Source organism: Girardinichthys multiradiatus, chromosome 8 (assembly GCF_021462225.1).
Source record: "Girardinichthys multiradiatus isolate DD_20200921_A chromosome 8, DD_fGirMul_XY1, whole genome shotgun sequence".
NCBI lineage: Eukaryota > Metazoa > Chordata > Actinopteri > Cyprinodontiformes > Goodeidae > Girardinichthys > Girardinichthys multiradiatus.
In genome coordinates this window covers 23176695-23201017 of record NC_061801.1, presented here as the reverse complement: position 1 = coordinate 23201017, position 24323 = coordinate 23176695, and the positions used below count along the sequence as shown (strand labels likewise).

Here is a 24323-nt window from a genome sequence, read left to right as displayed (position 1 = left end):
CAAAGATATCAATAAAAAGTCTCGTTTAAAGTTTGCCACAAGCCACCTGGGAGACACACCAAACATGTAGAAGAAGGTGCTCTGGTCAGATGAAACCAAAATCGAACTCTTTGGCCACAATGCAAAACGATATGTTTGGCGTAAAAGCAACACAGCTCATCACCCTGAACACACCATCCCCACTGTCAAACATGGTGGTGGCAGCATCATGGTTTGGGACTACTTTCATCAGCAGGGACAGGGAAGATGGTCAAAATTGATGGGAAGATGGATGGGGCCAAATACAGGACCATTCTGGAAGAAAACCTGTTGGAGTCTGCAAGAGACCTGAGACTGGGACGGAGATTTATCTTCCAACAAGACAATGATCTAAAACATAAAGCCAAATCTACAATGGAATGGTTCATAAATAAACGTATCCAGGTGTTGGAATGGCCAAGTCAAAGTCCAGACCTGAATCCAATCGAGAATCTGTGGAAAGAGCTGAAGACTGCTGTTCATGAACGCTCTCCATTCAACCTCACTGAGCTCCAGCTGTTTTGCAAGGAAGAATGGGCAAGAATTTCAGTCTCTCGATGTGCAAAACTGATAGAGACATACCCCAAGCGACTTGCAGCTGTAATTGCAGCAAAGGGTAGCGCTACAAAGTATTAACGCAAGGTGGCCAAATAATATTGCACGCCCCACTTTTCAGTTTTTTATTTGTTAAAAACGTTTGACACATCCAATAAATTTCATTCCACTTCACGATTGTGTCCCACTTGTTGATTCTTCACAAAAAAATTTGAATTTTATATCTTTATGTTTGAAGCCTGAAATGTGGCAAGAGGTTTACCAGTTCAAGGGGGCCGAGTACTTTCGCAAGGCACTGTATGTGGGTCTATCACAAAATCCAGATGAAATACATTATAGCTTGTGGATATAACATGACAAAATATGAAAATATTCAAGGAGCTATGTAACCTTTAGCAAGGCACTGTAGACCATGTTTCTAATGTGAACTTACCTCGTAAACAGCACTGAGCTCCTGAAAGAATGCCTGCGATGCAGCGAGCAGGGAGGTGCTATTCGGACATACCACCACATACGCAACGTCTCTCTGCCCACCGTACGGCTCCAGCAGCAACTTTTCCCAGAAAGGCAAAGCCAGGGGGGACAACGCCAAGAAGTCCCGCTCTCGGTCGTAACCTAATACCACTGTTGGAATCGGCAGGGGCTCTGGTGATTCCTCCGAACCTGAGACAGATACAGATTATCATATTAGTCTGTAGCCACTTTTACACTCAGCATTGAACAGGGGTCTGCAACTTTTAGTTGCATCCCTGCTCCAACACACAGAGAAAAATATATATATATTTAAAAAAAAAAGTGAATTCACCATAGGAGCCTCTTCCAGCCATCTTGTGAAACTGCTGCCAGGTGAGTGGACCCTGAACATGCTGGATGTTTTCCCAAGTCCGTCCTGTCCTCTTCTTCTGGATGGCGTCCTGCAGGAAAGGCTGCAACGATAGCAGCATGCGAACCATATCCTGCGACGACAACCTGCTCATGTCCACCACTTTGGAGTACAATCACACGCAGACACACATACACAAGAGGGTATGAAAAGGTATGCAAGGGTCTTTATACAAAAGATGATATAAATATAGCAGTAGCACTTACCATTCGTGTGAGGCCAGGAATGAATAGCAGTACTTCTGACAACAGCGAGATCAACTTTCCCTCCTGTTGGGTTATCCACATACTGGAGCCCCTGCTCCAAAGCATTGAAACAGTCCACACAAGCATCGCTCGCATCTGCCCACTGCTTTTCAGACATCCAACTTTGGAGCAGCGGCCCCTTGCGGCCATGACAGAAAGAATTTATTGGAAGATGCAGCGAAGCCAGAGAAGAAATTGGCTGGGAGCACTGTTCCTGAATAACAATCATGACCGATGGAGAGCCAGAACCAGCGTCCTGAGACTGCTGAGCCCTGCAGTCTCCCATTGTCGAGTCCCGGCGACAAAGAGCAAGCCTCCTCTCAGCTGCTCTGCCTCCTTCAGAAGTCCGACCAAATATGTCAAGCTCGTCTTCCAGGAAGAGACCCGTGCCATGAGCCAGGCGTCTGTTCACAATGGCACTGAAGCCACACATGCAGCGGTACTGATCTTCACAAGTGGAGTCTGGGATGTACACCCCGACATCTGCCCCCTTGACATTCATGTTGCATGCACAGATGCAGCAGCTGTCAAAGTTACGATCCTTAAAGACGCTGAGGACAGAGTCTGAAAGCAGAAGAACTACATAGAGGCTGTGGGCCTCGGGAAGAGGGGGCCCTGGTCTAGCTAAATGCTCTACAGAACTTAGAGGCAGGCTGGTGGAGGGTGTAGAGGCTGGTGAGCTGAGCTCAGTACCATCCTGCTTCACTGAACCCTGCCCTGAGCTTGCAGCATTAAGTCCCTTCGGTGTACGTGGGGTCCTTGGAGTGGGCACAGAGAAGCGTGGCGTGGCCGGAGAAGGAAGGATGCCAGTTGTGGTGCTTAAAGAGGCAGTGTTGACGCTCATCTGGACATAGTCTTGGTCTGTGAGGATGTTAACACTGGGAGTATTCCTGGAAAACACACATTAGAGAAAACAAACAGTCAAACATCTGGGTAGTAGCTCTGAAAGATCACATGGATCCATTTGCTTGGACAACTACAGTTGCAATATCATATTTATGTATACTGAATAAAAAGAGAGCTAATCTATTTTTTCCAGAGTTTGAAATCAAATCAGACTAAACGTCTCATTTTTAGGTCATTTAGGATTACCATAACTATTTCTATTTGCCAAATGCCAGAATACTGACTGAGAGAATGTTTTAGAAAATGTTCTATTACTTTCTTCCAAGATTAAAACTTACCTACATTCCCTTCATAGTTGATTTAATTGTGTTTATATTATAACCTGCGTCAGTGGTATTGTGTATCCTTCCACAAGTTTCTCATCATAGTTTACTGGAAAGTTGACCTATTTCTCCTGACAGAACTGGTGTAACAGTCAGGTTTGTATGCCACTTTCTTTTCACACACATTTTCAGCTCTGCCCATACATTTTCTATGGGGTTGAGGTCAAGACGTAAAGATGGTGACTTTGAAATGTTAACTCTGTGGTTTTTAACCTGCTTAGTAACAAACGTTGTAATTTGCTTAGGGTCATTGTCCATTTGGAAGACCCTCGTATGTCCAAGCTTTTCCTGGCTTCAATCTTTCGTTTTTTTCTTCTCATGATACCATCTATTTTGTGAGGTGCATCAGTCCCTCCTGTAGGAAAACACCTACTCAACATAATGCTGCCACCTCTGTACTTTTGTACTCAGTACAATTTTATATTGTTTACTCTGGCTTCCAAGATTTCCTCTTTTTCCTCAAAATGTAATGGTAATTATTATGGCCAAAGACTTCACTTTAAGCTTCATTAGACCACCGAACATGTTTCTAAATATTAAGGTTTTAGTTTCTGTGCGGATTTGCAAACCGATCTTGCTTTTAAGTAATGGCTTCTTCCTAACAAGTGGCCTTTTAGCCCATGTTTGTACAGGACTCGTTTCACAGTGAATAATGAAATTGGTCAACATCTTCACAAGGTCTTTTGCTTTTGTTCTGGGGTTCGTGCTCACATTTTCACAATAAAATATATGACGGCTGGATGATATGATTTCCCTTGTATATAATTGCTTTAACAGATGAGTATTGCACCTTCAGGCAACTAAAAATGTTATTATTTTGGTAATCCTAGTCTGATTTAATGTCAGACGGTGACAATAAAAAGGTTATCTTTCTTTTTATAAACTTTATCTAAATATCTGCTTTTAACTTAGGCCCATTATTCTTACATGTATCCATCCTTGGTGAATGCAGTATTCTGTGGATGCATGATGGGTGTAAAATGCTCCATTTTGGGCAAAAGAACCCAGGATGGACGATAGTAACATTGCTCAGGGATCTTCAGTGGAGGTAAAGTTTGGCTGGGAAGGCAGGTCAATGGTGCAAACATGGAGGATACAATCTGTGGCTGGAGAGAGTCAGATGCATGTTAGTTAAGGTTTTTAGGAAACATCTTTCACAATTACTTGTCAGCTGAGTGGTAACAACAACAACAACATATAGCTGCAAATTCTTAGTCCTACTTCAAGGTCTAACACCCCACTGAGGCCCAACAGCCTGAAACTGTTTCACAAAGGCACACGAGGGACGTGGCCTTTACAATAGCAACCATGCATTACGAGATGTTAAAGTTTAATTTTAGAGGAAAATGGTACAATTAGTCATTTTTTACTTATAATCAAATGAATGAAGTGCATTAGTTTTGTCTTTAAGTTAATAAGCTTAATAGACTATACTGCCTTACACAACAACACATCCACAAACTTAAGGTTGAAAAATTACTAAACGAGAGTCAGAGTAAGGGATAGGGTGCTTTAATGTTAAGGTTACCATTAGATTGAGAGATTAAAGGATGACAGCAAACAATTTATGAATTAAAAAAGAAATGGACATGTTTACTATCGTTAAGAAAGAATCTACCTTAATGTCGTCCTGCCTGGGACTAGCTGCACCCTCCTCCATCTCCATCATGTACTCAGTGAGCTGGGTGGAGGCCAAAGACGACAAGTGGTCCATCACTCCGCTGGGTGCAGGGGGCTCCTGACTCGGAGTGTCTCGATACGGTGTGATGGGGGAGAACGCTGGGTGCTGCTCCAAAGAAGGAGGAGTAGGGAACATTCGCTGGAGATCTGCTACTGCTGAAAGGAGAATGACATTAGGAAGGGCAAAAGAAATGGAAGAAGGAGAACGGTTTGGAGATGTTTAATGGAACCAGGAAACAATATCAGTAAAACAGCCTGGAATATATATGGCCATTTACTTGTATTGCAAAGATTTGTCAGAAACCATGAAATAAAGTCATCTTTTAGTGCAAAAGGATTTTCTTTACAAAGTTATGGTGCCAACTTTGTTCCCTGCTACTAATAGTTACAGATGGGTTGTTTGTCACAATACCCACCCGAAGTGTTTAAAATAAGTTTATGTTTGTGATGGAGGGAGAGAAAGGCTGTATCAGCATTACCTTGAAAAAAATGCTCATGCGCACATAGTCTAAGGATTCTTATGGAGACTTGGTGAGGCCAAGGTGCCCCTTTTAGCAGTAATTCTCTAACAGTGGGCATGAATGAGACTGAATGACATGTTATTTTGTTTTTCCCATCTTAAAAGGTGGCTAAGGAAGACAGGATGTATTGGAGACAAATTGGAAGTTCAGTAGGAATAAGTAGGAATAAGAAATACTTTTAGTTAGTTTAATTTACTTTTAATTTCTAGAAATTGCTGCTCTGGGGATTTGGTAAAAAAAATTTCTTTCCTACTATAGGATTATTTACCCAAATAAATAAATGTTTATATCACAACTAGTGTGTATTACTGTGATTTAACTGTGTTACTTACTTGATGGATAAGATACACTAACTCTCCCTTCTTTCCCACCAGGACGATCTTCTGTTGACACTAGTAACTTGGTTGAGAGTTGGTTTGGATAAACAGTCTACAAGATAGAAACCAAGATCAGTTTCATATAATCCAGCATTTACTGCAGCAAAATTTGAAAAAACAAAAAACAAAAGTACAATTGAATATTAACTTATCTATGTATTTCCAACACTGGTGGCACAATACAACTTCACAAAAAAAAACCTTAATATATCTTGCGTTGCTAGTAAGTCACTAAATTAATTTTGGAGAATAATACATAAAAAGGGATGTTTTACCCCTACGTCTTCTTCATCAAGTATGTTTTCCAGATCTGAGATGTTGACCACCAGATCTTTCTCTTCGGTCAGGGAGGGATTAGTTTTACTGGGGGTATCATCTTGACCCGAATCATCTAAAACACAGTTAAAAAATACTAATACTGATCTCTAAAATGTGAAATACACACAAGAACGTGGCAATGTTTGTGGTCATTTCTCACCTGATTTTGGAGCAGAGTTAAAAATAGACATAGCATCATTTCCATCATGTAATGAACCATTGCTGGTGATTTCTTCTCCCTAAAGAATGAGTTAGTATAAACTTGAGATTAGATTGTTGGCCAAAAAAAAAAAAAAAAAAACAGAAACACACTTTGTGAATACAGGCTGCAGTATTACAGCGCACTTTATTGCCATGCAAATTATCAATATTAATTAGAGGTTTTAGCTAGTATTAACACACATTCTCTGTTTGTCCTTATTTATCCCTTTTGTGGATGAATCCTACCAGTACAGTGCAGGGATACAGGTGTATCACAATTAATCAAAGTATGTAAAACTTAATATATTCTGCTAATTCACTTCCAAATGTGAAACGTGTGTATTATATAAACTCATTATATACATATAATTATGGGTAACAGCTTAAAAAACCTCCAAAAATCTAACCAAAACTTTTAAAGAAAGGTGTTGACGCTACTGGCTGTTCAGAAATGTTGTATCTGTTGTAAGCATATTAATAGAAAGTTGAATAAAAGGAAAAACTGTGGTAGAAAAAGATGAACAAGCAACAGATTTAACAGCAGCCTTGGAAAGATTGTAAAGCAAAGCTAATTCAAGAGTTTTGGGGAGATTTACAATATAGGGCTTCAAGAGCCACCCTATCCTACGCTGTTGCGTTCCTCGTCTTAAGTCACTCCTTAATCGGAGGCAAAAAGGACCGGTCTGTTGCTCAGTGTTCCAAAGTCATTTCTTTCAGATAAAGTACATTTCTGATTTCAGTTGGAAATTAAGCTTGCAGTCTGGAGGATGGGTGGAGAGGCACAGACTCTATGTTGCTTGAGGCCCAGTGTGAAATCCAGTTTTTGATGATTTGGGAAGTCATCTGCTTGTGTTAGTCCAATGTTTTTTATCAAATCCCAAGTGAATACAGCTGCCTATCAGGTACTTTCTGCTTCATTTTGCTGAAAAGTACCAATTGAATGCCCAGCAAAGATGAGAGACACCAGAGGCAACAATGTAAACAAGCTGCAGGCTGCTATTAAAGCAACCTAGGCTCCGTGAAAACCACACTTGAGCCACAAGGTGATCATCTTCTTGCCACTTATGCAGTAATTATTGCAAAAGAAGACCAGACCAAGTATTCAGGGCTTATACTGTACAATACATAGATATATGTTTGACTTGGCAGGCATCTTTGTACTAAACTAAATTGTTTTCATTGTTCCCAACTAAACTGAATGTTGAGGTTTTATTAGCAGTAAGCAAAACTCTTCAAATTAACAGAAAAATACACCTAAATAATATATCGGTCTGTGTGCATTCAATCAACATCGTATATGACTTTTACTTTTTGAATTGATTTACTGAAACAAATTAAGGCTTTCCTATAGTTTGCATTTCTAGATCTGCACTGTAATGTTTTGGCCACTTGGGAGAGACAAACTTAGAATTATGCTGGCATGTTTTTAATTGCACTTGGGATTAAAGTATTAATATGTAAAAGCAGTCTTACACATAGTCTCATTAGCATTCTAATAGAGTATTCATGCATCTGGTTAATTTAAACCTAGTATTTACTCTCCATTTAGCTGCTTTTGATTTCACACAACCTTCAAGAAATACCTCGCTCTTGTGATGCTAAATGTTTACCAGTACTTTCACCAGCCAGTTACTTTAGTTTATTTTTCTGCTGTTACAGAAGATAAAATGTCTGCTATCAGAGAAAAGTAAGGTTTTCTCTTTAGTTTTCCCAATATACAAAATGTAGGCAATCACTTTCTCTGACTTCACATAGTAGTGGCTTTGAATCTTTAATTGTTACATTTTGTTTTTAAAATGTTTCTTCTCCTACCTTGGACTTCTGCTTGGCTTCCCGCCCTGAACCTTTCAACCTCTTGGAAGAGGGAAAAGGGTACTCAATTTCTCCTTCCTTAAAGTCATAAGGATCTTCCCCAGTTCCTCGCAGCACCTCTACACCTGGCTGCTCGAACAGGCCCAGAGCGTGGACGTGCTCTGCCACCTTCTCTTCTGAGATTTTAAATCTCTTGTGGCTCTGAGCGTACAGTCTGGAAAAGACAGGGAGAGACAAATGAAGCAGGAGTATATTCCTTATCACATTATGTTCTACCTTTCTTGTCTTTGTGGTTCATCACCTTCATGTTTGTAAAATAAGTAATCTTTCATTTATTGTGTAGAGGAGCTTTACACCAGCACCTTTATCTCATCCATAACTAGCCTTTGTTAGGGGTTCTGTCAATAAAATGCTTCCAACACTCGCTTGGCATCTTTGGCAGATGTGAGCATCTAGTGCAGTGTGACTCGATCCAACAGGCCAAATTTCTTAAGGTGTGAATTCATCTCAACTGGAATATAATAGCCATCAAATATACTATTCCAAAGTATTCATACTGTGAAACATGATATTGCAAACATATTGCATAACATATTTGTCCAGCATTTAGCATATTTTCTACCTTTTTAATGGATCTCTCACAGTGGCAGTTTCTGTCTCCATTAGCTCTAATTTCTCAGTGGGGAGTTCAGTGGGCCTGAAGTCACTTTTATCAGTCCTGGGAGTCCTGAAGCCTCTCCACCAGCTTGACCCACTCTCCCTCTGCCTCAGCTGAGCAGTGTAGACTGCTGTCTCACTGGTAATCACCCCCAGCCCCGAGTTCCCATCTGGACACGAAAGCATGTCCACAGAGGCGTCTAGAACCTCCGGGTCCTGCATCCGGGGGTGTGGGCTGAGAGTGGGTGGAAGTGGAGACATGGATGAATGAAGAAGGGACTCAGGGGCTTTTCTTTCATTGGAGAGGGACTTGGAACACTTGCAACTTGGCAGAGAGCTCAGGGGCTCCATCGGTGGTTCAAGCACAACAAGGGTACCAAGCTGGGGCCCTCCAGACGAGTCCTGTTCCAAAGGGGACTCCTCTGTAACAGATAGACGATGGTGAAAGGGAATTACAGATGGCCTCTTGGACTGTTTGTCAGCCTTTTCTGTCTTGTCACTTGTCTTGTGTTTTGGCAGGGAGGTAGGGTATAATGATGGGCCGGAAGACAGTGAGGAGCTGGGACAGGGTTGAATGGTAGCAGTGGGTGTGGTGGACATGTTGACTTTCTGCTGCTTTAACCTGCAAAACAAACAAGAAAATCCACTTTAATACCCTTGAATGTTGCATCAAACATGTTTTATTTAATGTACTGATAAGAAACGGTGATGCAAAATATTCTTTTAGTTATTTATATAATTGTTTTATTTATTTCTTTGATTATGAGACAATATAATACACATTGGAATCCTCACTGTTTGTCACAACATAATTGCAAAATTCAATGATTTTTATTGGGATTTTATCTGACAGACAAACATAAAGTGATGCATTATTGTGAAGTGGAAGGATTTTAAAAACCAAACGTTTCAACAAGGTGTGACAAGGATTTATATTTAGCTTCTTTTATTTTGATACCCCTAAATTAAATTTTATAATTAGTAAACAGTGTGTGTATTATGTATAATTTAATCTTAGTATAATTACAGCTATTCTGTAAAGGCTTGTTAGAGAACATTAGTGACCAAGGAACACACCAGGTGCATCAGGGATACATCTGTGGTGATGTTTAAAGCAGAGTTAGATTAGAAAATAATATCCACCCAAAAAATGGAATGAAAATGGCATAACTGCTAACCACTTAAACTGAGAGGCTAATGGTTACTCTGGAGGAGCTGCAGACATCCACAGCTCAGTTGGGAGGATTGATCAAAGACATTAGAAGTACCATTTGAACTTCAATTAAAAGGTATATTGTGGAGGAAGGGACTCTGGTCTGATGAGTCCAAAATAACATTTCCAGGCCCACTTGCAGTGCATAATTTGTGGTAGGAAACTAACACTGCTTATCATCCTGAACAAATCAATCTACAGTGAAATATTGCGGTGGCAGACTCATGCTGTGGAGACGATATTTTTTAGCAGGGAAAAAATGGTCAGGGCTGATGGGAAGTTGGAGGGAGCTAAATATATGTCAATGATGGAAGAAAACCTGTTGCAGGCTGCAGTAAGATGGAGACTAGGGAGGAAGTTCACCTTTCAACAGGAAAATGACCTGATGCATACAGCCAGAGCAAAGATAGAGTTTTCAAGATGAAAGCATGTTTATTTGTTAGAATGGCCCTTTCAAAGTCTGGACCTGAGTCAAATTGATAATCTGTAGCAAAGGAGAACATTGCTGTTCATAGATGCTCTTCAATTAGTCTGACTTAGTTTGTTAAAGTTATTTTGCAAACGTAGTCAAACGTTTCAGTCTATATGTGTAAAGCTTGTAGTGACATACCCCAAAGACTTGCTGTAATTGCAACAAAAAGTGGTACTACAACATATGAACAAATCCGTGCTATACTTCTCAGATTCATGTTAATAAACATTGTAAAAAAAAAACATGTAACATATTCCTTTGATTTCACACTTGTGTGTACCTTGTGTTGTTCTATCACATAAAATCCTAATTTTATGTGATAGACCAAGATGCAAGTTCATTTTTTAAGGCTGCAAACTATGATGAATTAAATTAAACAGAAAGAATATTACTATATTGAACAAAGTCTTCATGGGTTTGAAAAGTTAAGCTTAAATGACAGTTGATCTGTGTTACCTGGAGCAGCTGCAGGGTGCTCTTGCGCCAAGATCATTAAAGTTCCACGTAACAACTTCGTTAGGCACTTCCTTTCTCTGGATCACATCAGTAAGCTGATTCGGTCTGTGGGAAAGATCATATAGAAAACCTATCATGAGTATTAGAATATTAACCAGATCAAGAAGAAAGTAATTTAGGGGTAACATACACATGCTGAGATTGGTTGAGATAGCACTCCCTCCAGGCCTGGTGGACCACCTGGCAGGTCAGCTTCTTCCCAGAATGCTTTGGGCTGAAGGTGGTGATCCCCATGCTGCTGTCTGGTGTAGGGACATTAGAGGATGAAGTCACAAAGCCACTGTCCGCTGGGAAGGAAGAAAACAGATACCATCTACTCAGCAACAGTGTTGTAATCTCAGTGTAATGTCTTTTCCACTTCTTTCCATTCATCTGATAGCCGCTGAAAAAGTCAGTGTCATGTGTGAAAATATCTAACTGCTGCCTTTTCACAACATTTTGAAATGGAAATCTGACAAGGTGAGAACGTATAGCATGAGCTCTTGTCACACATTAATGGATACCTTGGTCTGTTAAAGGGGGTAGCATCATTGAGTCGTTCACACATTAATCACTTCCTTATGCTTCACACAGACAAGTCTGGAAATAAGTGCTAGAAAGGGCACAGACACTATTTGCTATTCATGGAAAATTGGGCAGTACCCATGATAGTACCCGTATCATCAACGTACTAATTAAAATTATTAGAGCATGTAATATAAAACAATATTTAATAACAGAAAGACAAATCTTCTATTGATTGCATAAAACATACACGTAATAGAAGAAAACAGATGAAAGCAATCATTTTCTTAGTGTTTAATTTAATTCAGTAGTCAGTGTTACACCCATTTGGGTTTAAATGCACTAATGCAACATAATTAAGGTCTTCTGAGGACACCATTTTTGCACTCTGACTGCTGTTTGTCAGTTTTAGAGTTCCATCTGTGTTGAGTGTAGTTTTAAAAACAAACAAAGTTATTTGCCTTTTAGGTGATCCATTGTCACCTGATTGTTATGTCAGCATTATAGGGGCTTTGTTAACCAATTTAACCCCCTGCTGGAGAAGCATGTTAAGGCTGAGCAGGAAAATCTACTGTTGGGACAAAATGTCTTGCAGTGAGCCAAAATATGTAGGAAATACTGCATCCAGAGCGCTACTACTGAGTGAGTAATTGGGACAAAAATAATAAAGATAAAAAGTTGTGTGATTTTACTGCATGTATATGAAGTTGATTGTAGAGAAGTTTTTGACTGACACTAGGTATCAGCAAATCCATATTTTTAAAAAGAAAATAAATCCCCATCATCCACAAGATATACCAAATGAGTGAAATAATTTACAATTATCAGTGTGTTAAATGAGACACATGAAAAATAGTTTGCATGCATGAATCTAGGTTTGTTTACTTCAAGTAGTATGAATAAAATTTCCATCATCCAGTTAAATGAACACAATAAGCCCTGCACCATGCCTCTGCAGTCTAATATTGTGCATAAGGTTTGTGCATGTGTGTTACCAGAGCAGGGCTGATCTGGTGACGTCGGCGGCGTCAGTGGCACACTGCAGTTGTTCAGCTCCTTGTTGAGGCCCTGAGCTGCAGGAACAGGTGGAGGCTGTTCCACCGGTAGGTCCCCCTGGGCAATCAGCACAAAAGCAGCTGGGTAGGTCATCCTCACTCCACCTAGGAAAGCAAGAAAAAGAGGATTTGCTGTTTTGAACCAACTGGGTGGCTGCAGCACGCATTTAACTCAAGTTTGTAAAATTCATTTTAAAAGCCAAATTGTGTGGTTAAAACGTATTTTTATTAGAGATTTGTCGCATGTTTTGGAATTTCAACATGAATAGTCACGAATACAGTCATGTCAAGCGCTAGCTTTGTATTCTATTAATGTAATCACACGCTTTCTCACTCACTGCTCAGATTAAACAGACAAATTAAAATCCTTCTACTTTCAGGTATATTTAGGCTTTCTCCTTTAGCTATAAAAGCTGCTTGTATCCAAAGGAGTTTTAATTGTAATCAGGTCAGGTCGACGCTGTGGGATCAGACTGATTAGACTGTAAGAGAATCTCCCTGGAGTTTATGGCTCAGCTTCCAGACTCTTCCTCTTTGCATGTCTCACTATATCCTCTCATAGCTTTCAGTCATTCCCCCTTCCAGGCATGTTAAAAGGCTGAGAGGTTCATTGCAGTTAAAACAATTTTACTAGTTCCTCTGCTCAAACAGTGATACAGAGGGTAATCAATGAGATGTTATTGTCTCACCATCTGCTTTGTCAAAGCAACATCGCTGCTAACATAATTGTTAATTGCTATTTACATGTTGAAAGGTCTGTTGGTGGTAATAAGGACTGTGCAGAAAACTGTTTTCTTTTTGTGGAATAACTCCCTATACAGTATATATGTTCTTAAAATCTAACAATGTTTTTTTACTACTTTCTGTGTTTTTCTTTTTTGCCATACCTACGATGACATCCACCGCCACATGAGAACTGCGGTCATAGGCCTGCCCTACTTCCTTTTGTTCCTTCTCTCCGCTTCCCTCCTTCTGTGGAAGCACCATGGGATAGAAGTAGCTCCACTCCTCCATCAGCTTCCGGGCCGCAGGGTCACTCATCTTGAAGGCCTGCCCCGTTAGGGTCCCATTCAGGCCATATGGGCTCAGGATCACTGCAAAGACAAGAGGAGCATGATCAGAGTCTGCAAGGAGGGGGACATTTTAAACTAAATAAGATTCAATAACAAATGATCCCATATTTTACTTAATATTTTTGTTTTTATTTTTCTTGTATTTGCACTAGAATAAATAATAGATAGTTCAATGACCGTTCAATTAACCTCGTGTGGTTTTACAATAATATTTAAAGAAACTGTAAGTTTATTTACCTGATAAACTGTAATTGTTTAGTTAATGAACTAAACAATTACAGAAAAATACTGTACTTTGTAAACTATCATTGCCTATAATTTAAATTTAAATGCATTAATGCAAAAACTGTACCATATAGCTGGCATACAGAATATGCACTATTATAAAGGACCTTTTGTACTTGGTCACTATGTGTAAGAACACATAATATATTCATCCTTTATTGAAGTGTTTTTTATAATGCTTGCAAAATGTATGCATCTGCTTATAATGATTACATGATTGCCAAAGACTAATCTACTAGCTATGCTACAAAAAAAAAGAAAAAAACCCGGCAATATTAAAAAAATCCTCTTTCTCATTATTTTGACGTTTATCAAATAGAAATAGTTTTGTAATCCTAACTGACGTAAAACAGGAAAGTCTGACTTTTTATGCACCACATGTAAACATCTGGTTTCAACTGTACTGTTCACTGAAATAATGGAGCATAGTCTTAATCAGACAAGGGCAGGGTAAAAGGCATGTGACGTACACAAGTAATTAAAAAAAGATCAAGTAAATTACATTTTATTAAACCAAATCAAGTACAGATAATATAAATTAAAGGCATCAATATTTATTTCTATAAGCTTTAATATCTGATGAGCAACTTTAAATAGGGATTGTGTTTTGATATATTTATATTTGAGGATTAAAAAAGTTTACTTTGTTTCTGTTGTGCATTTTTAAGCTGCTCAAGGTTTAATGAAATCATGGTTCTAATTTTGTTTAACAACACTGTCCAATGACAGCAGAAAAGGTTTGTGGTGTTACCTTGCACCGGAGTGGAAGAGATCTGTGCGAGTTGGATGTGGCGTTCAGTGATGTGGTAGGCAGGCTGGTGCTCGACGATCTCAACGCTCGTGCACACGTTGCTTTCACCGTGGAGGAAGAAGGAGAAGGAGCAGGACAGATGTTCACTGCAGAAAGAAGATTGAAAAACAATGAAATTACAGACAAGAAACAATAAAACATGTACAAAACTTACAAATCAAGTTCATTTTTGAAAATGACTGACAACATGAGTTTGCACTCATGTCTCTGTCCAGTTTAATTTCAAGTAAAATCACCTACACAATTTAATTAGGCTCAGTTTAAAACGGAACATAATTACTTTTTAATTATGTCCAACGGAGATGAAGCTGACTAAAAATGTTAAATATGCCAGCGTTTTCAGGCTGATATCTGACAGATGAGGAGAGATTATCTTCAGATCAGAGAACACAATCAGACAGCATGTTTGTATGAGCTCTACCATCTTCCACAAATGATTCTTATTACAGGTATAAATCCTAATTTGTTTATGAATGATTGGGATGGCTGCATGTTTACATATGCCACTCTGTCTTTATTACTCCAGCCTGCATGCAGTTTATCATACATTGCTGTGTTTTTTTTAATCAAGGAGAAGTAATTGTTGGAGCGTTATTGCAATCTATATGACAGTGGGCGGGCTAGACGTCATTAACCGCCTCGACAGCTCCACTGATGTATATTTTTAATCTATAAACCACGTCACTACCTGGGTTTATATGTATCAGAATTACAATGAAGTCAGCAGGTACTCTAATCGCTTTGTGATTACCCTGCTGCCTATGCAATATCCCCTTTGCCCTGAGGGAGCAGGGTACCTCCTCCATTTGAGCAGTAATGGATCATCAAATTCAATAAAATGGCCAGTTCCACATGCGCAGCCAGAACTAAACACAGCCTATCTGAGCCCGATGTCTCAGTTTTGCCTGTGACAGTGACAGCCTCCAGATGGCGCTGGATTCAGCCGAGAGGAGAGAAGGCAAGGTTTTCTGCTTCATAAACACTCCTCAAGCTCCCAGAGAGAAAAAAAGGAAGAAAAAATCTCTAATGACAGCAGGTGGTTCGAACATAAGCTTGCACAATCACAGGGAGAAGAGCACAGCTAAAGTGCATACATATGCATGCCTGTGATAAACTGGCACTTGGGCACACAATGTTTCTCACCCCACAGACAATATCCCAAGCGCACACAAAAACTCAGTGGCAGTTTATCATCTCTGCAGTTCACATTTCCACAACACATGAGTCAAAAATGCTTTCAATGTCACTGCCCCTTCAACCTCGTCCTCGCGCATCGTTCCAGTCACACGAGGAGCTAAATATAGGTGCACAGAGAAGCTCGGGGAAAACAGCTGCAAGTCAAGGGTACCAATCTGCTCTGCACAAATATACACATAAGCAAAATAACATGGAACAATGTTCATCTTGGTCACTTTTGTTAAATTTGTAAGTAAAGTAATATTTTTACAAGAACTGACACAGCTTCAAGATGTTCAAGGGGTCCAATACATCTTGCATGTCAAATAGTTCTCTGTCTGGTTGTAATCCTCTCAGTATAATTAAAAACATATTATGTTTACTATATGAGAAATATTTCCTCCTTGACCAGGGTTAAGATATGGAATCTGCAAAACTACTGATGTATGGATGGATGGATGGATGTATGGATGGATGGATGGATGGATGGATGGATGGATGGATGGATGGATGGATGGATGGAATATATCTTAAATATTTTTCCATGGTGCTGCACCATAGCATGGCTCTTAGAAATGTTGCCTGGGGTCTTTCTGTCTTTCTCCCCATGCATACCTTGGTTCTCTCAGCGTACTCCGGGTCCAATTGACGACCTATCAGGGTTTACCAAGCCGACAAATGGGTACAGAAAATGGAGAGATTGATATGTTTCCTTTTTTTATTTTTTTTTATTCTCCGTCCCTGAAAAATACTTAAATCGATTTCTAGACTTTTGTTGTAGGAATTTTTTCAGAGTTGAGTGACTTGTGGTTTGAATAATTGCTTTTTTCTGTAAGATTGTTGAACATTTCTGTGTAAATGTAATAAAAATAATGTGAAATGAAGCATCAATGAAAATTTATCTGTCTTCCATGTTGATGTTTCTGCAAATACTTGCATGTTTATGTGAGATGTGTGAGTACACACAGAATTAAGAATTTGATTCAGACTTTTGCACTAAAGCTAAAATTAGCAAAACATCAATACAAGTCTCTCTGATAATGTTTACACAAACTGTTTATAAGCAGCCATAAATTATTACAGTGTAATCAAGTCAACACTAATGCATGACATGTGTAACATTACATTCTTTTTAACTGCAATGAAGTGTGACCACTAGCAAATGGGGAAAAAGCAGAGCTAAAAAAAGCAGCATCAAACTGCAAGATGACCCAACTGGGAGATTGATGCTCTTTGTCGTTTACAAAGGGCATTTTCCTGCACAGTAAGCGTGTGTGAGTGTGTGGACACACTGAGCCCCGCACATCCTCTGGGGGGTTTTGTGCAGTCGGCAGGCATAAGAATGTGTGTAAGAACGGTGGACCGCAGATGTGTGCCGGTACGAGTACAGGTATTAATAAATGAAGAAGAGAGATGGCTGAGACATGCCTAAGGCCTGACAGTACCGGAGAAGAGGTGGAAAAAGAACCGATCATGAAGAGGAAGAAGAGAAAGAAAGCAGGAGAAAAAGATGGAGAAATGGAGGATTATGTCGAAGCGGGGGTATTGGGAGTATGCATGAGCAGGACGTAGACAAAATGGGAAAGTTGGGAGGAGTATGAGGAAATTAAAGAGATAAGGAAAGGAAGACTAGAGGAGCCAGAGCAAAAGCAGGGTAAGAGACAGAAGAGGAAGTGAATAATTCAGTGCCACACACTGCAAATGCTGCACACATATCGATGAGATCAGAGTTTTAATAGGAGGCTACTGAGCATGATTTTATGGTGAAATCAATCAGCTAATGTAGAGGTAGGGGAACACACAGACATATTATAGTTTGTGTGAATGTGTCACTTGTCCCAGCTTCATACTATCTGCAGGCGCTTATATTTAGCATACTGTGCATTATGTGTAACAAATGTACCAAAATGTTATACTCCTGAGTTTGGACAGCATGCACATATCCAGCAGTCAAACAGCATGTGAACAAGTAGAGTGTATTGCTTGTGTTGCCTTGCAAAAGTATACTTTTAACTATTAGGAATTTTGTCATGTCACAGACACAAACCTACTTGTATTTGCTTAGGATGTGTGATAGGCTAACACAAATCAGTGCCTCTTTGGGAATTGGTAGGACACTGATACATGTTTTTTTTAAATTGTTTTGAAATAAAAATCTGAAAATGTTGAAGTTTTGCAGTCAATACTGGTACTTTCCAATGTGATTTGTTTAGTGTCAACTTTGTGGAGAGACTGAAATTTTGACCAATTTTTCGCTTTAAAACAGCTCAAGCTCTATGAGAATAGAGGGTCTCTATAAACATCCATAGCCTTAAATTCTAAATTAGATTTAGATCTGGAGTTTGACTCCATTGAAACGCATGAATGTGCTTTGATCTAAAACATTCTATGGTAGCTGGCCCCTCTCTCAAGGCTTTTGCAGCCTCTAACAGATTTTCTTCCAGAACTGCTTTGTATTAAGCCTCATCTGTATTCCCGTAAACTCTGACCAGCTTCCCTCCACTTGCTAAAGAAAAGCATATCCACAGCATGATGCTGCCACCACGTTTTGCACTGGGGTGTGCTGTGTTTTCAACACACAGCCTTTGGCATGGGGGCCTAAAGGTCTCCCTTCTGACCCGACCAACTTCTTCCACAGGTTTGTCTTCCCCTCTATGGGATTTGTGGCAAATTTAAATGTGACTTCTTATGGCTTTCTTTAAGCAATGGCTTTCCTTTTGCCAGGGTTTCATAAGGGCCAGATTCCCTCAGATGGTTGCCCAGCTGACAGCTTCTCCAATCTGAGTTGTGAACCTCTCTAACTCCTCCAGAGTTACCATGGGCCTCTTGGCTGCTTCCTTAATTTATGCTTTCCTTGCTCAGTTTTGTCAATTAAGATGAATATGTTCTGGGAAGTTTGCACTTTTGCACACACACATCCAACTATAGACTTACCAATGCTTTATTTCTGAGGTTTTCTAAGCATCTCTGCCATTTTATTAATGACCAGTCTGGTGTGATCCTTCAATTCTAATAATGCCCATAAACAATCCATCTTAATCAGTCTCATAATTTGCCAAAATTGACCAAAAATCAGTTCTGAATGACATATTGTTTGCATGTCCCAGGGAACAATTTAACCACACATTTAAAAAAAGGCAATAAGAAGATTGTTTATTTATTTACCATCAAATTGAATGCATGTAATGGAGGATCATATTTAGGATTAAACACACTAAGTCTATTTTCTAATAATTAATTTAAGTAAAAGACATATGAACACAATAAAACACAAATGTTAACACTAATTCTACTTACTACTAAAGTTAAGATTGAGGTGTTTTAAGAATCGTGAATGGACACTCAAAACAGTATCTAAGTTGCTTAAAGACTTCACTAACCAAAAGTTGTTATTTTTACTGGTTATAAGAAGGCTAACAGCCTAATTTAGATGATAATATTTTTCTCTATATTTCTGTTTGTAAAAAAGTGACAACTATGCCCCATTTTCCTTCCCCTTCAGAATTAAGTGCTATTTTGTCTTGGTCACATACAGTAAGATCCTAATGCAATGTATGGAAATTTGTGGTTTAAACATGACAAAACGTTAAAAATTTAAATGACTTAAAATGCTTTTACTGAACGTCACAAAAAAAAATAACAATAGCAAAAATAACAAGAAAGATTGCAAAAACAGCAATCTACACACTAACCATAAGGATTACACATAAGGCTTTTATCTCCTCCAACAGATCCATCTTAATCCGATGGTGTGATAATGGTGCTCAGATAGCAACCACAGCCATGTTAACTAATCAGGTGTGATAGTATTTTATCTGGATTCTCTTAAATCTGGGAGGTTAATCTGCTTAAACTGAACCTTAAGTGTTCTCCCCACCACCAGAAGAGTAGCTCCGTGAGTTATCCTCTTCCTTTAAGCTAAACCTTTTTACACACATACATGCATAAGATGCACCACTGATGCTTGTGGACCATTGTGGAGGATGTTTCCACTCCTGTAAGCTCTTGTGAGGAGCATGTGTACACATTCCACTGAAACTGCTTCCAGAGTGCCGCCATGATTGTTTAATTTATCCCAACACAAATAGATCACCAACATGTAGAGTTATTCCAAGACGTATTGCAGGTGAATGTAAATGTTGCTGCCTGCACACCTTCTGCAGTATGCACCAAATATTAAAAGTAACATAAAGGCAAAGACACTAAGTTTGATGTATTATTCAAGGGTCCCAAGTGGCTTTGAGGAGGACGGCTATTATAATGTTTATGCTCTAACTGCATTTATATGGTTACATAATAAGGTGCTAGGCGAAAGGATAAAAGCAGTGACATTAGATTGTTCATATAAGCTCTGAAAATTCTCCAGTCTCTTAAAACTGAAAACAATGTTTGTAAGAAGTATTACTGGATAGTTTTGACAGTTCCAAGAGCAGAATTCCTCAAATCAAGCTTCCATGAGATTTTATGTCATATAAAATGTCTTGCAAAGGTTTTCAAAACTGTTTTTTCAGTGTTTTCAAATTTAATCTACAAGGAATGGATTTTATTGTGATTTGATGTGAAGGACTAACAACAAGTAGAGGATAATTAAGAAGTTGAATTAACATGAGACATAGTTTTGACAATTCTTTGGTAATAAATTCCCCTGTACCTTCCCATCAACTCTGAACTGCTTCCGTGTCCCTGATGAAGAAAATCATTCCCACTGTATGATGCTGACACCACCATGTTTTAGTATGGGGAAGTGTGTAAAAACTGATGTACAGCTTTAGTTTTGAGCAACATTGTTTTGCGTTTTGACCAAAAAGTACAATTCTGGCTTCATGTGACCAGAGAACCATCTGTTCCCTTGTGGTAAAATTTAAACAGACTTTTTTGGCTTATTTTTCAACAATGGCTTTCTTTACTTTTGCCACTGTTCCAAAAGGGACAGGTAGTTGCGATGTTAATCTCTGCAGCTCCTGCAGAGTTACCAAGGCCCTCTTGGCTGCTTCTCTGGTTGTTGCTCATTTTGCCTGGCCTGGCAGCCTAGGTGGACAGCCATGATTTGCAGTTGTGCAACACTATTATCAGATGATACACCTGTATTGATACAACAATAAATTATACACTTTATACACATGAAGCTCTGGTTCTAAGCAACTAAAGAGGCCACCTGCTCCTGGCTGATTCCTGCAGCGCTTTGAACTCCTTATTGGAGGATTTCTATGAGGGACAACCTGGCATCCAAACTGGAGAGCTTCTTATAAATGGTTTCCAGGATGTCTCTGTAGTCTCTCTCAGAAGTAGATGTGGTGCTGGAGCAACAATCTGAGTGTTCAGGGTGCATCCTCTTGGCGGTAGGCGTCGATTAATTTGGCTTTCCCATGACAACACGTTGGAAACACTCCTCCACCTAATCCTGCAGGTTTTCCAAAGCTTTTTCTTCTAGGTTGTATTGAGCACACAATCGGTTTAATTGTGATTTTGATTAATAGCAGGCTTTGTTTGTATTAGGTTGACCAGGGCTTAATTGTTTCGCTCAGTAGGAGTCCACCATGTTCACGCCCACTCTACAGAAGTCAAGATTTAATGTTATGATTGAAGCATCACAAAGTTGTTTCAGACCAGACTGCAGGTTGCAGAATCTCTCTTTCTTGTGAGGTGTAACTGGGTTGGGTGTGTAGGCTGTTTAGTTTAGTTTAGTTTAGTTTAGTTTAGTTTAGTTTAGTTTAGTTTAGTTTAGTTTAGTTTAGTTTAGTTTAGTTTAGTTTAGTTTAGTTTAGTTTAGTACATGCTTGGGAAGATCTCCAGAGAAATCCTGCAGACCTTCCAAGCAGCCGGAAATAGGACAGAGTGTATCATGCAAAGCAGGCAGTATGTTAGGCTGTCTCTGTTGTCATAATTGATAAAAAGGAAAATCATCCGGTCACATGTCTCTGCTGTGATTCAGCACCATCCTTTATATGATCATGCATGTTTTTTTCCTCTTCCTTCTTTATCTCTAACCCACCCTCTCTGGGTTTTCTTTTGCAAAAATACAAGTGACAGCACCTTACATTTACACTGCTCAGAAACATGTAGAACATGAAGAAGAAGAAAACAAAAATGCACTAAATTTTAGGAAAATCATCTATGCTTGGAAGAGTTGGTTGGATTAATAAAGACAAATGTTAAATGATAGAAACTAATCACCCAGCAGAAAAAAATTATACTATGTCAAGTCAATCACTGAGCAATTACAAACCTTTTTCACAATGATAGCAATCATCAAATTCCCTTGGTATTGTTAAAAGTGGTATGGTGTTTTATTTCTGTTCTTTCATTCGGTCATGCATTATATCAAGCAAGTCATCACCTTCCAGTTTACTCACTCAGCAGCCACTTATCCTTTCAGTCAGCCTGTCAGTGAATCTCACAATTTATGACTCAAAGGAGCATTTTTCTTGTCTGTCATTTTTCTAATTTAACCTGTCTACAACTATTCCAACCCCTAATTACACCGTATCTTAAACTTTACACCTTTCCACCTATTGGCAAATTGTCTCACTCTTTTTAAAACATTTTCTCCTAATCACATCTGTCAATTTAGCATTTATTTGGGCCTTAAAACTGTATATGATTACTAAATTTCTCTTTTAAGATGACATGCTAGAGGAATATGAGACACAACTCGATGAAGAAGCAGAAAATGAGATTTTTTTACTTCTGTCGTACAGGGAAATGTTTTTTTTTTTTTTTAAAGTTTCTGAATGCAACAGAGAGAGTGGAGCAAAATATATTAAGATGAGCAAAATTAGGTCAGATAGATTTTTTTCTCCTGCCACGAGTACTTTTCAAGTGAGTTCTTACAAGCCCCGTCTGGCCTCCCTTCTCTCCCACCGATATAAATTTATCATGGCATTTGATTTGTGCAAACACATAAGAGCAAACAAACAGCACCGACATCAATAAAGTTATTCCACAAGTCTAATCGAAGAAGCAGTCTCTGTACTTGTGGTGTGGTATCACTGAATAAATAAAGCAATGCTGGTGTGATAGAAAAAAATAGATTTTTTAAACATATATAAACATTTCTGGCTTATTTTTCTGCAAGTAGCTGAAGCCTAAATAGGAGAGTTTTATCTTATTTGTTTAGTTACTTTTACAATTTCTTTTATATTATAAAATAAATTTTAAAACTCTTCTGTTGGGTTAGTTAAGGATTTCTGAGATGAAAAACAAAACAAAAGGTAGCTGACTTGTTTTTCATAGCAGAGAAGAGGTCTGTTATTCTGAACTACAAATATTATTTATGCATGAGTTTATGGCCATTAGTGAAATGAAAGCAGCGATAAAAAAAACACTGAGCGTTATACTTGGCATGCAAAGAATTGACTGAACTAATGAGGGAGACAGACTCTAATACATCCATTCAGCCGTCTATAGCAATGATTAATTTACGACCCCCCACCTTCTCCAATCCCCACCGCACCGCACCACCACCCATGCCGAGCTGCCTCCTCGCTCCTCCCTGCTCCTCCCCTCTCTGATGCCTCGTCTCCCCATCCTCACTCTGCATCCCTGTAACTCTCTCCCTCTGCTCACACGTTCTCCTCTTGGCGTCTGATGCAATGTGTTACCAACCCAGAGAGCTTTCCTCCCATTCAGACACAAAGAGAACATGAGAGTTGGGTTGACAGAGAAAAGGAAAATGTGGTGGGGGTGGTGGTGGTTTGGGGAATCATCTCCTGGATCTAACACAACCTGCTGTGCCCAATGGTCACAAACAAGATAAACACCAGATAAGCCCTGACAAAGGCAGCGGTGCCAAGGCGCTGGTTGCAGGCACAGCTGTGGGAGCATGGCACAGAGCTAGCATCAATACGCCCCCTAATGGGGATAAAAGGCATGGAGTAGAAGTAAAGAAGAGACAAAAGAGGTGTTATTGATAGGAAGTCATTGTTAGTGAGAAATGTTCCCTTGTGGGCTGAAAATATTGCTGGCCAGAAATCTGCAGGTGTTCTCACACTTGCAACTTTGGGGCACCTTTATGACAATAGAATCAAGAGGCAGTGTGAGAATATGGGTGCGGATAACAGGTTGATATCAGGACCTCCTTTGTGTTTCAATGTCTGGTAGAAAAACGGTGTTATAATAAAAATTCATATTCTTCACCTCAGCACATACAAAGGATTCAGATTTGTTTTGGTGAGAGCTCTCTGGAACATTTCTGTCTTTCTCCATCTCCCTTCCCATCTTTGCCTTCAGGATGTTCAATAATTCACAAAAAAATGACTCTGGATCGACTCAGCAGGGGGCGTAGAGCGTATTGCGGTGGAGGTTTGGAGACAAAGAGGAATTAACATGATGTACAGAAGTCTCACTGTCACACACATGAAGACCTGCACAACTTCCAAAAGGGTCTCTGCACTCATGTTTATATACATGTGCATACTCAGGAAGTGTCTTCAACCATAATACTTCCAATTCCTGTTGCTGTATTGAAACTCATACTTTTCTTAACTTATTTCATTTTATTCCCATGTTAAGTTATTTCTGATTATCTCGGTCTCAAACTCTGTTCTAAGAAATTGCCAGATTGGATATATTTGTTTCTTCTTCCCACCTTTTTCTAATTTCCTTTCAAGTAAATTAAAAGCATTTCCAGTCCAAAAATGACAAAGCACAAAATAAAAATATAAAATCCATAATATATGAAAAATGGCTTGCTTTTGTTGTAGTACAATGTGATAAGTTTGGC

At 39.2% G+C, this 24323-nt stretch overlaps 1 protein-coding gene across 2 annotated transcripts in view; it reads right to left on the bottom strand.

Moving 5' to 3' along the window:
• The window catches only part of LOC124872455 (mediator of RNA polymerase II transcription subunit 13-like), a 128688-nt gene that overhangs the window by 12186 nt on the left and 92179 nt on the right, over positions 1-24323 (bottom strand). Inside the window, exons 5-19 of one of the 2 annotated variants that reach the window (XM_047372477.1) lie at positions 14366-14511; positions 13144-13350; positions 12197-12361; positions 10828-10984; positions 10638-10742; positions 8462-9118; positions 7840-8053; positions 5987-6065; positions 5784-5899; positions 5464-5560; positions 4549-4766; positions 3858-4036; positions 1663-2591; positions 1379-1558; positions 1007-1236 (exon numbers count right to left, since the gene is read on the bottom strand). In XM_047372477.1, the coding sequence (XP_047228433.1) occupies positions 1007-1236; positions 1379-1558; positions 1663-2591; positions 3858-4036; positions 4549-4766; positions 5464-5560; positions 5784-5899; positions 5987-6065; positions 7840-8053; positions 8462-9118; positions 10638-10742; positions 10828-10984; positions 12197-12361; positions 13144-13350; positions 14366-14511 (3679 nt within the window). The remainder of the gene's footprint in view (positions 1-1006; positions 1237-1378; positions 1559-1662; positions 2592-3857; positions 4037-4548; positions 4767-5463; positions 5561-5783; positions 5900-5986; positions 6066-7839; positions 8054-8461; positions 9119-10637; positions 10743-10827; positions 10985-12196; positions 12362-13143; positions 13351-14365; positions 14512-24323) is intronic. The other variant, XM_047372478.1, reaches the window with a different exon arrangement.